The 15,450-nt window shown below is 36.5% G+C and overlaps 1 protein-coding gene across 16 annotated transcripts; it reads left to right on the top strand.

The window, feature by feature from the left end:
• Positions 1 to 2,454: 2,454 nt before the first annotated feature.
• LOC112181748 (protein IQ-DOMAIN 14) lies at positions 2,455 to 11,421 on the top strand. 16 transcript variants are annotated; one of them, XM_040510104.1, is made up of 17 exons: positions 2,456 to 3,225; positions 3,418 to 3,481; positions 3,582 to 3,660; positions 3,806 to 3,954; positions 4,026 to 4,073; positions 4,398 to 4,455; positions 4,863 to 4,939; positions 5,036 to 5,113; positions 5,213 to 5,267; positions 5,357 to 5,645; positions 5,981 to 6,024; positions 6,364 to 6,468; positions 8,599 to 8,713; positions 8,794 to 9,123; positions 9,582 to 9,806; positions 9,912 to 10,043; positions 10,131 to 11,421. In XM_040510104.1, exons 13-17 carry the CDS (start codon positions 8,642 to 8,644, stop codon positions 10,743 to 10,745), a joined length of 1,374 nt encoding a protein of 457 aa, XP_040366038.1. In that variant the 5' UTR covers positions 2,456 to 3,225; positions 3,418 to 3,481; positions 3,582 to 3,660; positions 3,806 to 3,954; positions 4,026 to 4,073; positions 4,398 to 4,455; positions 4,863 to 4,939; positions 5,036 to 5,113; positions 5,213 to 5,267; positions 5,357 to 5,645; positions 5,981 to 6,024; positions 6,364 to 6,468; positions 8,599 to 8,641; the 3' UTR covers positions 10,746 to 11,421. The 16 variants fall into 16 exon arrangements, with proteins under 16 accessions (XP_040366028.1, XP_040366038.1, XP_040366034.1 ...); XM_040510100.1 differs by having other exon boundaries at positions 3,333 to 3,481; XM_040510094.1 differs by having other exon boundaries at positions 2,455 to 3,481; positions 8,617 to 8,713.
• The last annotated feature ends 4,029 nt before the right edge of the window (positions 11,422 to 15,450 follow it).

Here is a 15,450-nt window from a genome sequence, read left to right as displayed (position 1 = left end):
CCAGATGACTTTGTTGCACCTTGCTATCTCAAGAAGACATATATGAGTATTTACAGCAACCCTTATAGCCTGTTAATAACATGGACATGTGGTACGAGGGTGAAGGTCTAAGTATCCTACCTCCACAATATACAAGGCAGGCCGGTAGGCCAAAGACGAAAAGGATTAAGGATGCTTCAGTATTGGGAGAGCTTCCCCCCTAAATGGAGCAGCCAGTATTGGGAGAGCTTCCCCCCTAAATGGGGTCCGACCCGGCTCGAGAGGGATTAGTCCTTACCTACGGGTGGGGGATACCTTGGTTTAACCAAAAAAGACGAAAAGGATTAAGGATGCTTCAGAGGTGGTCATCAATGGTGCTGGCAAAATTGGAAGGATACAAAGATCCCTTAAGTGTGGCAATTGTGGTCAAGAAGGTCACAATATGAAAACCTGCCAGAGGCATTTGCCAAGTAAGGGAAAGAAGACTACTGCTGCTAGTGATAAGAAGAGGAGGCTTAACACTAATGGAGGAGAAAGTTCCCAAAATATGGTAAGATTTAAGATTCTGCTTTGTAAAGTGTTTTGACATTTTTGCTGATCAAATTTATGTCATTTAATATGATTATTGCTTGTTGTAGTCAAAGAAAGGGAAGAAAGCACCGATGACTGCAAATGAGCTAAGGCAAAAAGCCAAGGAGAGGGTTGAGTATCAAAGGGTAATACTCCACTTTATTGTGTAATTGTTTTGTATATCTTTGCTGTAATGGGCTATCTTGACTCATATGCCTCTAAATGAATGTGTGTCCAGAAAAAATGGCTAACTTGAGGGCAGCAAGGCTTGATGCAAACAAACCTGCAAGAGGAAGGCCTCCAAAGTCTAGTACTACAAGTACAGGACCAAGGCCTGTACAAGCTACATCAACCAGCATAAGTTCAAGGCCTGTACAGCCTTCTAGGGCATCAAGAGATAAGGCTGCAACACCAACAAGGTCTTCACAAAGGATCAACAACAATTCAGGTAAAGAAAGTGGAAATTAGTTGTTGAAATGGAAATTTAGATAGCCTACCCATGCCAACAAATGAATTAGACATCCTCTTGTTTGGGGCAACCTTGTGTTGTGTCACTTGGTTGCTATCTTTTGATAAGATGATTAGAGATATGTTAGTTTTCTGAACAATGATTGAGGATGTAATGCTCTAATTTTGTTTTGTTTTTTTTTTGGGTAAATTAGAGTGTTGTTTTAGGGCTAGATAATGTTGCAAGCACTGTATTTTTGGGATCATTATGAATGAAGGAAGTTACTAGTTTTGTATGTATTTTTGGGATCATTTTTATGGCAGCAATATCTTGCTTCATACTATCCAGATTTATCTTTCCCTTGTAACCTTGGTTTGTTCTAGGGCTGGCACCATATATGTTCTCCTATATTTATCTAGTTCAAATTTTTTTTTAAACCAACCATAAAATGACACGTGGCAGCCTCAAAATTCAACAACTTGGGGTGTTGAAGGCGGGAGTTTGGGATGGAGGAGGGTGAAATTAAGCCAAGGTTAATTTGGACATTTTGAACTGATGAGGCAGGCGTCTAGCTGAGCTGGCAGCGCAGGATTTGCCACGTTGGCAACTTAACAGACTTTTTTGACGGAGATTGGATGAAATAGACCTTAAATGTGAAAAATGAGAGATTATGGACTATCTTGTTTAATTTTAAAGGTCAGGGACTATACTGTTTTTCATGCAAAAGTATGAGGAGTAATGAGTATTTAGTCCTTAAATATATATTTATTAATAAAAACTAATCTCACAATAATACAACTATTGAATGAAGACAAAAAATATGATACTACATTTTTATATTATTAATAAAGATTAATCTCATAATAATATACTAAAAGACTATACTTTTGAGTTATTTTTTGAGCTAATTTTATTTTACCTCCCTAATCTTTATATGTTAAATCAGTTATGACCCTGCACTTTTAATTTCATCATATATAACCATGTGCTCTCTAATTTAATCAATCATGTCTAATAATTTAATCATGTCTAATAATTTAATCAATCATGTCTAATAATTTAATCAATCATGTCTAATCATTAGGTTTTTTGTCAAGTATTTTGTAAATTGAAGATGTGGATCTAATAAGCTCTTATGTATGATGATGATTCATTAATGTGGCATGCAAAATTATATTGTATGTGACTACAATTTCAAAATATATCACACAATAGTGGTAAGAAAGCCAAGGGTTAGATAATATTGATTGAAATTAGTAAGTACAGGAGCACCGTGATGATCAGGGCCGCTCACCTGCAGGACACTCTTTAAGGGACAAAACGGGACAAATCAGCCACAACCGTTGGATGTTAAATGAATAAATCCAACGGATCTGTTTCATCCTAATTCTTATCCCAACTCCCACTGTTCATCTCTTCTCCTCTCACGGCTCTCTAAGCCATGCCCAGATTTGTTCATCTTCTTCTCCTCTCATATCTAAGCCATGCCCAGATTGTTTTCAACTTTTCATCTTCTGCTCCTCTCATATCTTTATCTGCCTTTCCATTTTTTTTACCCATTTCTTAGGTAAAGTCTCCCAACTATATTTGAAAATGATGAAATGGGTACGACCTGTGAGAGTTTATGCAGATGGGATATATGATCTCTTTCACTTCGGAAATGCCTGTTCTCTCGAGCAAGCCAAGAAATCGTAACTCTCTTTCTCTGTTTCTGTGTATTAGTTCGATTTTTTTGTTGATAATTTGAAGTGGGTTTTCATTATTTTTGGCTAAATTCGTTGTTTTCTTTCTTGAAAGTCAAGCAATTTCCTTTCTTGGTTTTGGTTATTGTCAATTTGTAGTTAGCTGCTGGATGTTGAGGTCTTGAATGCGATATTGAATTGAATTTGTCTTGGAATATGAATTTTGGGTCAAAAAGTTTCATCATTTTCAAATATAGTTGGGAGACTTTACCTAAGAAATGGGTAAAAAAAAATGGAAAGGCAGATAAAGATATGAGAGAAGCAGAAGATGAAAAGTTGAAAACAATCTGGGCATGGCTTAGATATGAGAGGAGAAGAAGATGAACAAATCTGGGCATGGCTTAGAGAGCCGTGAGAGGAGAGGAAGATGAACAGTGGGAGTTGGGATAAGAATTAGGATGAAACAGATCCGTTGGATTTATTCATTTAACATCCAACGGTTATGGCTGATTTGTCCCGTTTTGTCCCTTAAAGAGTGTCCCGCAGGTGAGCGGCCCTGCCGTGATGATATTAATAGTGCAAGGGCACAAATAATTTAGAATCTAAAGATCAGGTGGTAAAAGGAAATTTACCCAAAAATTTCTTACAAACAGCTGTAAACTTTCACACGTCATTGATTTTGAGTTTGAGTAACAAAGGCCTTTCCAAGTGTGTTATTGATTTTGAGGGAGTCTGTAGATAATTTTGGAGCTTCTGGAAATTGAAAGAGGAAGAAACGCAGTATTAAAACAAAACAATTGAGGTACAAAGCTGTGTTTTGTTTGTGTTTGTGTTTTACAACTGGGTATTTGGTGCATAATAGCCATCGCGTTTCTCATTCCTCTAACTGGGTTCTGTTAAAGGTTGGAGGTACAGAGGTGGGTTGCTTCTGATCGTTGATATATAGTTATCATTTGGGTTACCTCTGCAGAAGCTACATAGGTTAGCCAGTTCTTCGTTTCTCTGTTTAAGCTTGGCTTCAATAATTGTTTAGCTTTTTTGGGTGACATTTGATTTGAATGAATGCTTATTGTTTAAGGGCTCATTTGTCTTACTCACACATGGTATCTGCTGTGGCATGAAATAGGTTTTAAGAATTTGTGTTTGAAATGACGGTCGGTATTGGCCAGAAATAAACCCGCAAATGAAATAAAATAAAAGTTGGAGCAACATTGAGAAAGAGGCAGCAAGGAGGCGACAGAAAAAGAGAGAGAGGGTATCTGAGTGAGACACCCAGTAAGATGCTATAACCCTTTCTGCCATTCTGTTCAATTTTGGGTTTGTGTGAATTAATTTTGAGTTTTCAGGGTCCAATGGCTACTAACAATGTTCCAGTGGGTTTGGACAAGGAACCGGTACATACCCTTTTCTTCATTGCTTTTACTTTGCAAATGTGTGAATGTTAAAAGGAATTCAGGTGTGCCAAAGATTGGATTTTGGGCAAGTTTTGGGATTTTGTGATTGAAACTCTTAATGGGTATTTGGAACATGTGTTTTCTGTGAATTTGGGTGCAATCAACTTTGGCATATTGTCTAATTGGTCAGTTATGAGTGTTTGATCTTAATGAAACAAAGGTATTTCTTGAAAGTTTAGTAGGCAACAAGATGGTTCATTTTTACTCTTAGAGATGGATTGGTACTCTTTTGCCTACTCATGCTTTTTAAATAATTGTACGCAGATTTTTTGGTATGGCAGAGAAGGAGATCGATGGAGTACTGGGTTGAGTTGTTTAAAAAGTAAGTTTTCTGCATTGTATTTTAGATGAGCAATGGGGTTTTTGCAGGGTAGTATTTGAATCCAATTTCTTTTCAATCTCAGCTCCAATAGTTTGAGCAATTATTTCCAGTTTCTTTTCAATCTCACCTCCAACAGTTTGAGCAATTAGTTCCAATTTCTTTTCAATCTCACCTCCAACAGTTTGAGCAATTAGTTCGGGTGCTTTGCCATTCACATTGTCTTCTATTCATTCTTTTTTTTTTCTTTGGCTTTTCACACCTGCTTTTTTTCTATTTCCATTAGATCTCATACTTTATTTGATGAGCATATCTGATCATTCTACAAGTCAGTGTGCTTCAATAATACTTCTGCACCCACACTTCTAGCTGGTTCCGATAATAATAATACTGGCTTTTGTTCTGTGCAGAGAGAAAACCCCTCATGATTTTTATAATTTGGATAATCATATGCATCAGTTTAAGCCTTTAAGGGAAGCAGCGCAAGGTAAGCATCTCAATCTCAACATATGGTCCGATTAGTATATTCTCTATTGACTTTTAAGAGAACAAGATTTAATCTCACAATTCCTTTTGCCAATAGGTGCAGCATTGGAGCCAAAAAGGTGAAAGCTGAATGTCAACAGTTCAGGGAATATTGTAGGGCAGGAAATGGAGAAGGGTATGTAATCCATTGATAAATATCTTTCACTATAAATAATCGCAGGTGGGCTTCATATCCTATAACTAAAGCATATAACCAGAGAAAGATATTTTACAGCAAACAAGCTTACTGAAACTATACCTGGATGGTTCTTCAAACGAATCAAGACAGTGTATGAAATACAAAACTGCAGCATCTATTTTGTTTTACTCATAAGATTACTATTCTGTTATGATTAATTAGTTGAAATTTGGTATGCAGGGATTTCTCTTACAACAACTGCACTTGGGAAAGCTCAAGCTCACTTCCTACTGAATGTGATAGAGGGAGTGTGTGAGTATGAAATATACTATACATATATTTCTCTTAAATCTTAGTCAATCACTTTGTAGAGTGTGATAAAGACTGCATTGCAGAAAAGCATGAACTACAAAACTGCAGCATCGATTTCTTATAAGATTACTGTTTTGTTATGATTAATTATTTGAAATTTTGTATGGAGAGATTTCTCTTACAACAACACCACTTGGAAAAGCTCAAGCTCATTTATGTGAGTATGATATATGCTATACATATGTTTCTCTTAAATCTTAGCCAATCACTTTGTAGTGTGTGATAAAGACTGCCTTGGTGCTTTATTGCAGAAAAGCATGAACTGGAAAAATGATTTTGGGAGTTGTGAACATTTGGTGCTTTGATTAAATAGATAGTTCTTAACTTACTCAAATTTTAAAATGATGGAGCTGATGTTTTGACGCCAAACTGTTTTTTCCTCTACTTTTATAATAGCATATTTTTGGATGATTTAAGAATTCTCTCTGATTATCCCTATAATTTATATGATTGAACTTTGTGCATTGATTTGACTGGTTTAATCAATGGCAGTGTTGGACGATGGGAATCAGAGCCAGGAGAACAGTTTCATTTATGTGAGTTTTGATTTTCGATTGTACTGTTTCTTAGGTTTTTCGTTTTCATAAGTGTTTCTTTCTGATTCTACATTTTGTAGTCAGTTTCTGTTCATCTGTGGTGTTACATTATTTAGCTGTTGAGATCTTTAGCTATCACTTCGGAATGAAACTGCTGTGTGATTGCTTATAGTTTTGGAAGGATTTGAACTATTTAGACATGCCAAATGTTAGTGTAAATGAGTAAAGTAATGACAAAAAGAGACAGCTAAAGAAAGTATTGAAGAAGGTTATTGGACGTTTGTGGCTGCATAAGGTTGTTATGATGTTTGATTTGTATAATTGGTGTTTACTGTGCAGGGACCTCCAAGGGAAAGGACAGCGCAATCAGAGACCAAGGTTCAGTGCTATGAACCTGCAATCATGAAATACTTGGGATATTACCCTGCATTGACACCTGATGAGGTTAGTTTGTTGTGTACATTTGGAGTTGGGGTTGTGGATTGGTGTAGTGAACGTGTAGTAAGCTATTATAGTCTTTGCTAACTTCTAAAATGGATGAGTTCATTTGATGATATTAAGGTTATGAAATTGATTTAGTTCTCATTTTGTGCCTGATTTGATATATACATACTCTGGAGTTTGGATGGTAGAATAGATGGAACTCAGAATATCCCAACTATTGGGAAATTCATGGTTTAAATCTTTATTTCAGGTCAAGGAGCGGGTAGCACCAGCAAGGAAGGCACAAAAATCATGGGCAAATAGTAGCTTCAAGCAAAGACACCTATTTCTTCGGATTATTCTCAAGTATATAATAGAACACCAAGACCTAATAAGTGAGTTCAGTTAGAAAGAAGACAATTGATAATTTTCTTGAATGCAGCTATACTACCCGTAGCAAAGCGCTGGCTCTCTAACTAGTTGAATATGAAAGATGAACTCTAGGCAATCCCCAATTTATACAGTTAATTTGACTGTGAGGCTTCTCTATCCTAATTCCAATTCACTTCTTATCTTTCCTCCATTTCTTCTTACTGATTCATTCTCAACCCTATTCATGTTGGTAAACAAACAAGAATCTTCATTTACCTTCCAATGAAAATACCGACAAAACAAGTATTACAAGAATACCACTCCGAGACCCGATATAGTTTTAATAAATAAATATATATATATATATATATATATTTCTTTCCCTTTTGTTCCTGAAAATATGAGAATGTATTAGTCACCACCATTCTTCTGTTTTGGGCCCTTGAACAGCTGTGCAAGGCCACTTTGTTTCCCCTTTGTTTTCTTCCCCCACATTCTCTCGTCTCTTGCACATTGTGACTCCCCACATCCCTCAATAATTATTGCCTCACATTCTCTCTCTGTCTAGTGGTGTGTGTGGATTATGGAAGCATTCTATACCTATCTCCTCTTGCATATTATTTGATGGACCAAGTGATCGAATAACGTCAACGTAGTTGCCACTTGCCAGTGGTACAATCTCTTTAACCAGGAGGTCCCATATGGTTCACTAATTGTCACTACACAACACTGTGACTGACTAAAAATTACTCATTCCCTTCAAAAAAGGATGGATCCAGGTTTCAAGTCAACAAGGAAAAGGATATATCCCAGCTCTATTTCTCAGCAAATAGCCTCTGGATCTTGACCATTCAATGGAGTAAATATAGAACAAACCTAGAATACAAACAAGGGAAAACAAAATGTATAGAACAGAAAACGCAAATCGTTTTCATGGTTACTCTTATACAATGATCAAAAGTATTTATCCTTTGTAGTCTTCTAAATATCAACATCTACAAGCAAAGTCTCATTATCCATAGTGGAGTAGTGGACTGCTTACTGCTGTTGCATGGTATAAGAAGTGATTCAGTTAAATCTGAGGATAGTTCAGTAATTTGATTCCAACGGACATTTGAACATGTCTGTTACAGTAGAGAAATTTGGAGGTTGCACAGAAGGATGAGAGGCCCCCATCAAAAGTGTATTTCCTCATACTTCATTATGAGTCTCCTCCTCCATGAACACAGAGTTGCTCTACTTTTCAGTACAATTGCTTTCTTTGGCCCACATATTGCACAGAAGAATTCCCATTATGTGAAAGAGGGAAGATGTGGGCTGTTCATAGTTCAATTGACAAACAAACATACCCCTTTAGATTTTTTATCAGCTTGGAAATTTAACAATCCTCTTTAGTCTTTGTAATTTAGTTCCCCAATATACATCTGCTTCTCTTCCTCCATTTCTGATGGACTTCCCTAACACCTTTTTCAATACTATATGATATTATAAGGTTGAGTGAATTCCAAGTGATCTTCTTGAACTTTATAAAAGTACCCTCCACAGAGATGAAAGTTCATGTTGCTGTGATTCTTTATTGATATCTGAAAATCACTTGATTTCAGAAGATGGGTGAGATACTATTTTAGATCTTATACACAAAATCTGCGCATATAATTTAGCATTTTGATTCTATTTCAAGCCATGATCTACAAGCTTATTAACTTAATTTATTTAATCTTTTCTTGCTGTTTGTGCATATGGATAAATGCTTCTTTGCAAATGGGATTCTGAAACCAGCTTCATATTTCCTCGTAGTATGATGTGATCTATTGGTTCTTCAATGGCAAAGAAGAGCTGGTTCAGTATAGTTAAAAGCTTCTTTGTTTCAGACACACAGACAAAGCAAAATAATGTAAGCACTTTGCTTGTTCTGCTATTTTGTTCTGTTTCAATTGTTTGAGTCCCATCCCTCATTTGCTCAACTATCTGTAGAAGGAGAAGAGAAGAAGATGGGTTTTCGGAAGGCTTAAGATTAAAAGGTTACCCTCAATAACAGCACCAGCACCAGCACCACCATCACCATTAAAGGAAAGGACACTCAATGAGGCAGAGGAAGAACAAAGCAAGCATGCTCTGAATGTGGCTATTGCGAGCACTGCTGCTGCAGAAGCTGCTGTTGCAGCTGCTCATGCTGCTGCTGAGGTCGTGTGGCTCACTGGTCTTAAAGCTCGAAATCAGGCCACTGAATTGGAACATCAATGTGAGAAGGAAACACAAGAACTTGCTGCTGTTAAAATTCAAACCGCCTTCCGCGGTTACCTTGTGAGTTTGTACATGCTTTTCTCTATATTTCGCATCATAACAGAATTTAATTTTTCTAGTAACTGTATGCAGAGTTTGAGTTAATACAAAAGGTAACAAGAAACTTTGAGTTTGGAGAAGTAATGTTTAGGATGTGTAAGTTTATGATTATCTGAAAATAGTAGTATTTTGTGGTTTTTGATTTCCTAGTTACTCATTCACCATTTACATAACTAGATCAAGTATAATAATTCTATTTCTATTACATTATATTAACTAGATGAATTTTTGGAAATGTCCTGCTGTCAAATAGTCTTGCATATTATGTTGTCTGGTTGTGAATCTGAAGTGAACTATCATTAGTAACCAATTCATAGTCAGGCATTGTAGATTATTTTATCGTATGGTGCTAAGATCAGTTGATGAAACGTACCACTGCTGCATGGTTTCTGATGAATATTTGTTGGAGGACATTGCAGGCAAGGAAAGCTTTGAGGGCACTAAGGGGAATAGTGAAGCTCCAAGCTATTATTCGAGGACAAACTGTGAGACGACAAGCAATGACTACACTCAAGTGCTTGCAGTCTATAATAAACATCCAATCGCACGTATGTGCCAGGAGATTCCAAACCAAAGAAGGAGATACTTATAACTATGATGAATATAATGATCAGTTCCAAAATTTGAGGGACAAGATAATAAGGGTATGTTTGGCCAACTGATATCTCAAAAATAAATTTAATCAGTGCCTTTTGCAACGTGACTTTCTTTGCTTCAATGTGACATAGATATTCTGTACAAATGTTTAGATGGACTCAAACAGCCAAAGAAGGTGGGATGACAGACTTGTTTCAAAGGAAGAGGCAGAGGCCTTGTTTATGAGCAAGAAAGAGGCTATGCTTAAGAGAGAAAGAATAAAGGAATATTGGTATAGCCATAGGGTAAGTTCCTCTACTATATTGATCTGTTCTTTTTTTTCTTGTCAAAGCTATCTTCTTCTAAAGGTGTATGTATTTTTGTTTTCTTAGAAATCAGCAGAATCAGAAAGAAAAAAGGTAAATGGAAGATGGAGATACTGGTTGGACCAATGGGTTGATACCCAAATTTCTAAAAGCAAAGAACTTGAAGACTTGGACACAGTTTTGGCTTCGAATAGAAAAGAGGAGTTTGGAGGTGGAAAACAAGTTGGGCTTAGAAACCTGCAAAGACAGAATAGTCATCTGATTAATGAAGGAATGGATTCTCCAAGAAAGTCATCCTTACACCACAGGAAGCAGTGTTCATTGGGAGATGAAAATTCCTTTACAAGATCTCCTATTGTTCCTACTTACATGGCCGCAACAAAATCTGCTAAATTGAAAGCGAGGTCTTTAAGCTCCCCTAAATTAAGGCCATGGAGTTTGGATACTTGCTCTGAGAGCTATTCACCATGCAAGAACAACAACATCTCTCTTATATCTTCCATCAACAGTGAAGTGCCACTAAGTTCCAGAAGGATTGGCAAGTCCGGTGGTATCCAGCAACGATCTCCGAGCATGAAGGGCCTTCCAAGTCCAGTAAAATCTAGCCAGACGATGAAGGATCGTAGCATTAATTCAGAGTGCTCTGTATCATATTGGGATAGACAGAGTACTTTCAGATGATGATTTCGATTGTACTAGATGAAGATATACAGTTCGGATGGCCGGTGTCTTGGGTTGGAGTGCAGAACTGATTTGTAATTACAACCAAGTGGAGTGGTGAAGAGCCTTTTAACTAACTTCCCAAGTTCATTTCTGCATACCACTTTCCTCTTCAAGTTTCCTTTATCACGTTGTTTAAGCCGACTTCTCAACAATCTTCTGCAAATGCACATAGAACTAGACCACTAGTATTTTAAGTCTTGAATACATAAACCACAAATCTCTCCACATCGCATAATAGGGAATACAACACGTTCAGGTTTACTTATAGTCCAAGAATTCCTGGAGGCTCCAGGGTAACCCAGCCGGCCAGCCTTAGGGACGGATACATATACTAACAAAAGCCCAACCCTAGCATATGTAGCCCTGAACCGAAGCAAGGATCCCCAGCCCAATAAGCCCCAGCCTAAGAACTTTGAAACCCTAGCCCAAACCAAAGCCCTATCTGTCGCCTCTCAAAATGGGTCAGCCACTGGCTTCGACGTCACCGCAACACTAAAATGAGGCCAAGGTCCGGACTCGAATCCTGCAGACCACAGACCACGGACCATAAGTTGAGATGCAGCCGCCGGAAATCCGCAGCCATACACGGTCAGAACGCCAGACCTCCAACTTTGGAATCCGGACACCTCGCCACCAGAAGGCAATCTCTACCCGGAGCACTTTCACAGGTCTACCCGGAAATTTTTTAACACACCCCTAACTACTTAATATACATTCTTTATTAATCACATTCTTATTATTTTATATTTTAAATTAGATTTTACAAGGGTATGGCAAACACTAAGGTACCCAAGACGACCCCTCATATTAAGCTAGTATTGATGATTAAGTCATTAAATAAGTGAATCACTTTGAATCTAATTTTGATTTTAGTTTTGGACTATATGTTTTGGATTTTAATTATTGAATTTTAAATTTAGATAATTTAACACAATTTCAATTCTTGAGATTGAATTTTTACTATGAATTTTTTCATAAATAGCATGTTAATATTATATAGGTGAAAACCGTCTAACCGACCAAACCAAACCATCTTTAATTGGATTGGATTGGGTCGGATTGAGTTTTTTTTTTTTTTATGACCGGTTTTCCAAAATGCCTAAACCGCTCACTTTGGTATAGAGATGGTTTGGAGTCAAAACCGATCCAACCCAATCGGTATGCAGCCCTAAACTCCAAGCATCTCAGACCACCCAACACCAGCCGGCATCTGGACCCTCTGCAATTGGATCGGGATCGATCGTCTCATCACGCTATCTATCTCAGCCAATCTTCGATCTGTACCATCCGACCATTGAAACCGGCCGGCTGACCATAGATTGCCAACAAACGCCGCTCCGATCCAGCAAAAGCCATCTCCGATCCCAGCCTGCTTCCCCGACTCAGCCACCAAACCACCCGTCTGACCTCACCCAAAAAAAAATATATAAGAAAAATATGACAATTTTTTTCTTCTTCTTCTAATACATTATTGTCTGTTTTGGTCATGTAAATATATGGGGTCGTCTTGGGTACCTTAGTGTTTGTCATACCCTTGTTTTTTTTGTTTTTTTTACTTTTAGTAAATTAATATAGTGGAAACCTACTGAACTGGTCAACAAGTTATCCAATTAAATATCGACATGTGTCATTTTTAAAAATAAAATTTACCATGTTAACAACACACTCTTTCTTGATATGTAACATTGTTAAAAATCATGTAACAAATATTGTCAAAATAATAAATTACACATAGTTGAACTACAATTACGACTTATGACAACAGTTGTTGTGGTTATTGTAATTGAGTGATCAAACATGTAAACATCATATTTGGACAACTTTTATCAAATTTAGAACCTTGATTATCAAGTGGAGAACCTCCTTACAATACTGAGTTGTTACATATCTTTTGGTCTAATTTTAATTTTACCATGTTCACAACACAAATGTTGTCAGAATTGTAAAATGGTTGGTAATTAATCTTGTAAATGGTATAGTTTTTGAAGTAATTACTACAATCAGAACAAAATTTACCGCTTTTACACCAATAGTTGCGAGTTATGGTAAAATATGTAGTCATTGAATAATTATTCCATTAATGATAAAAATTTAAAGATTTACCACTTTGACAACAAATTTGTTGTTGCACTTGTTAAATTGTCCATAAATTAGTACATTAGTTTAGGTTGAGTAATTACTATAAATAGGACAAAAGTTACCGCTTTTACAGCAATTGTTGTGATTGTGGTAAAATGTGTAGTCATTGTAGTAAAAATTTCATTAATGATAAAAACATAAAGATTTACCACTCTGACAACAAATTTGTTGTCATACTTGTTAAATCGTCTATAAATTAGTACATTAGTTTAGGTAGAGTAATTACTACAAATAGAACAAAAATTACCGTTTTTACATCAAGTGTTGTGGGTTGTGATAAAATGTGTAGTCATTGTAGTAATAATTTCACTAATGATAAAAACATAAAGATTCATACATGTTCTATTTTATATAATATTTACCACTTTGAGGACTCATGTAACCACTTTGAGGACACATGTGGTAATTAGAATAAAAAAAATCCGCATTAAAGTAAATAAGGTCTTCGTTAGAGAAAAGTAGGTTCTAATTTGAATAATTAAGTCCTTAAAGTGGTAATTGTAATAAGTTCTCATTAGAGTAAAGTAGATTCTCATTTGAGCAAATAAGTCCTAAAGTAGGTTCTCATTTGACTACATTTAAAACAAATATTATTTATTTTTACACTAATTGTTGTCGTTGTCATAAAATGCATGTAAAAAGAATTATATTTGGTTAAGGAAAGTACTAATGATATAATTTATTGGTAATAAAGATTACTTAATGTTAACGTTAGTGATCCGTGGGATCTCTAGTTAGCTTTAGAGAGAGAGAGAGAGAGAGAGAGTGACACGAGATGTATAGTGGTTCGTCTCCCGCCTTAGAGGGAAACTACGTCCACTTGAATCTGTACTAGTGTGTCGAGCCTTGCGGCCTAACAAGATTACAAAAGATGTAATGGGATGTGGAGTAAGTGGGAAGGAGTCTCCTTTTATAGGTGAAGGAAGCCCCCTCATTTACATTTTCTTAGATGTGAGACTCAAAGTTACTATTCTAGTCCAAAGAAGCATATTGTGGAGGCAACTTGGCAAGGCCGGGAAGGTGGCTTCCCGGCGACGGATTTGCGACTTCCGGATACCGTAGCGTAGCTTGAACATAGGGCTACAAGATGCATGTCTCGGTTGGGCCTCACCATGGCTTGTGGGTGTCCCAAAGAGGGTGTTACTTATGCTTGGTGAGATAACAAACTAGTGTCACTAGTAGAGGTATCTACACTTAACTAATACTAATTTTGCGAACTTAGGTTAGAAGGTTTTTATTTTGTTTTTGAAGGGAGAAGGTTTTTGTTTTTAATAAGGAAAAAAAGTAATTTTCAATTGTGTAATTGTCCATTAATAACAAGCATTAATCAAGCATTAATTCACTAATAATAAAATTAATTAGTAATATAGACTATTTAACTAAAAGTAATCCGGTGAACCTAGGATAGAAGGTTCTTTTAATTTTTTTTGAAAAAGGAAAAATCATAATTGTCAATTGTCAATTGATAATCAAACATTAATTGGCTTTATTGTTTTCACTGTCTTTATTGTTTTCAATTCAATTAGTAGTTCATTCTCAAAAAAAAATTCAATTAGTAGTTTGTGTTACCAAAAAAATTAGAAAGGCTAAGAGCTAAACAAGTTACCAATTTGTTAAATATTTTGAATCATTGGATATATTACTAATCCAATGGTCCAAAGTATTTAACAAAATGAGGATATGGCAAACACCAAGGTATCCAAGAATTCTCCCTTAATATGATAGTATTAAAGGTCAAAGGATGAGAGATTGAGAGATTGAGAGATCAGAGATGTGATATGAAGGGATCAAAAAAATTGTAGCGATTATATACCAAGGTTTTAGGCCTTTGAACCTTGAATTCAATATGATAGTATATCATTTGAGAATAAAGTTATAACTGGAGATTTAGAACTTACTTAGAACAAACCGAACAAATGAATATATATTTATTGTGTATGTGTGTGTGTGTGTATATATAATTTTCTTATGTTTCGAACATACCGGTTGGTTCGGGTTCCGCGGTTTAAGTATAAGAGAAACCAAACTAACCCAGTTCATAAATGATTTGGTTCGGTATTGAACCGATTTTCAATTTTTAAAGTTAAAAAACCTTAACCAAACCATATTTATCTGTCGATTTTGGCTGGTTTGTACCATATTTTGCACACCCCTATTGGAGTTGTCCGGCGGTGGTTGGACGACGACGAAGGCGTGAGGGTGGCCCAATGCCGGTGGTGGGATGGTGGTTTTGGTGGCGGGGAAACATAGTTGTTGCTTTGGGCAGGGAAGGCTGGATATGTTGCTGATTTGGCCTTTTGGGCTTGGAGGTTGCTAGTGGGCTCGTCCTGGGCTAGAGATGGGGGTTGGGTTCACTTCATGGACCTCACCCAAGCTATTGTTTCCTTTAATTTTAATTTTACTGTTTTAGTTTGCCCAGTTGTTTTGCCCATTTTGGGAGCAATAAATCCCTATATTTGTTGTGTAGGAATAGTCGGGCTTTTTGTCTGTGTATGCACTCAAAGTGCATTGTCTGCTCTAGATA

Source organism: Rosa chinensis, chromosome 1, assembly GCF_002994745.2.
Source record: "Rosa chinensis cultivar Old Blush chromosome 1, RchiOBHm-V2, whole genome shotgun sequence".
In the NCBI taxonomy this organism is placed as follows: Eukaryota; Viridiplantae; Streptophyta; class Magnoliopsida; order Rosales; family Rosaceae; genus Rosa; species Rosa chinensis.
This window is presented reverse-complemented; position numbering and strand designations above follow the sequence as displayed.

Coding starts and splice junctions, on each gene's coding strand:
- LOC112181748 (XM_040510094.1), top strand. CDS start 8,642: ATGGCAAAGAAGAGCTGGTTCAGTATAGTTAAAAGCTTCTTTGTTTCA. Junction 9,124..9,581: donor CCGCCTTCCGCGGTTACCTT/GTGAGTTTGTAC, acceptor AGGACATTGCAG/GCAAGGAAAGCTTTGAGGGC. Junction 9,807..9,911: donor TGAGGGACAAGATAATAAGG/GTATGTTTGGCC, acceptor ACAAATGTTTAG/ATGGACTCAAACAGCCAAAG.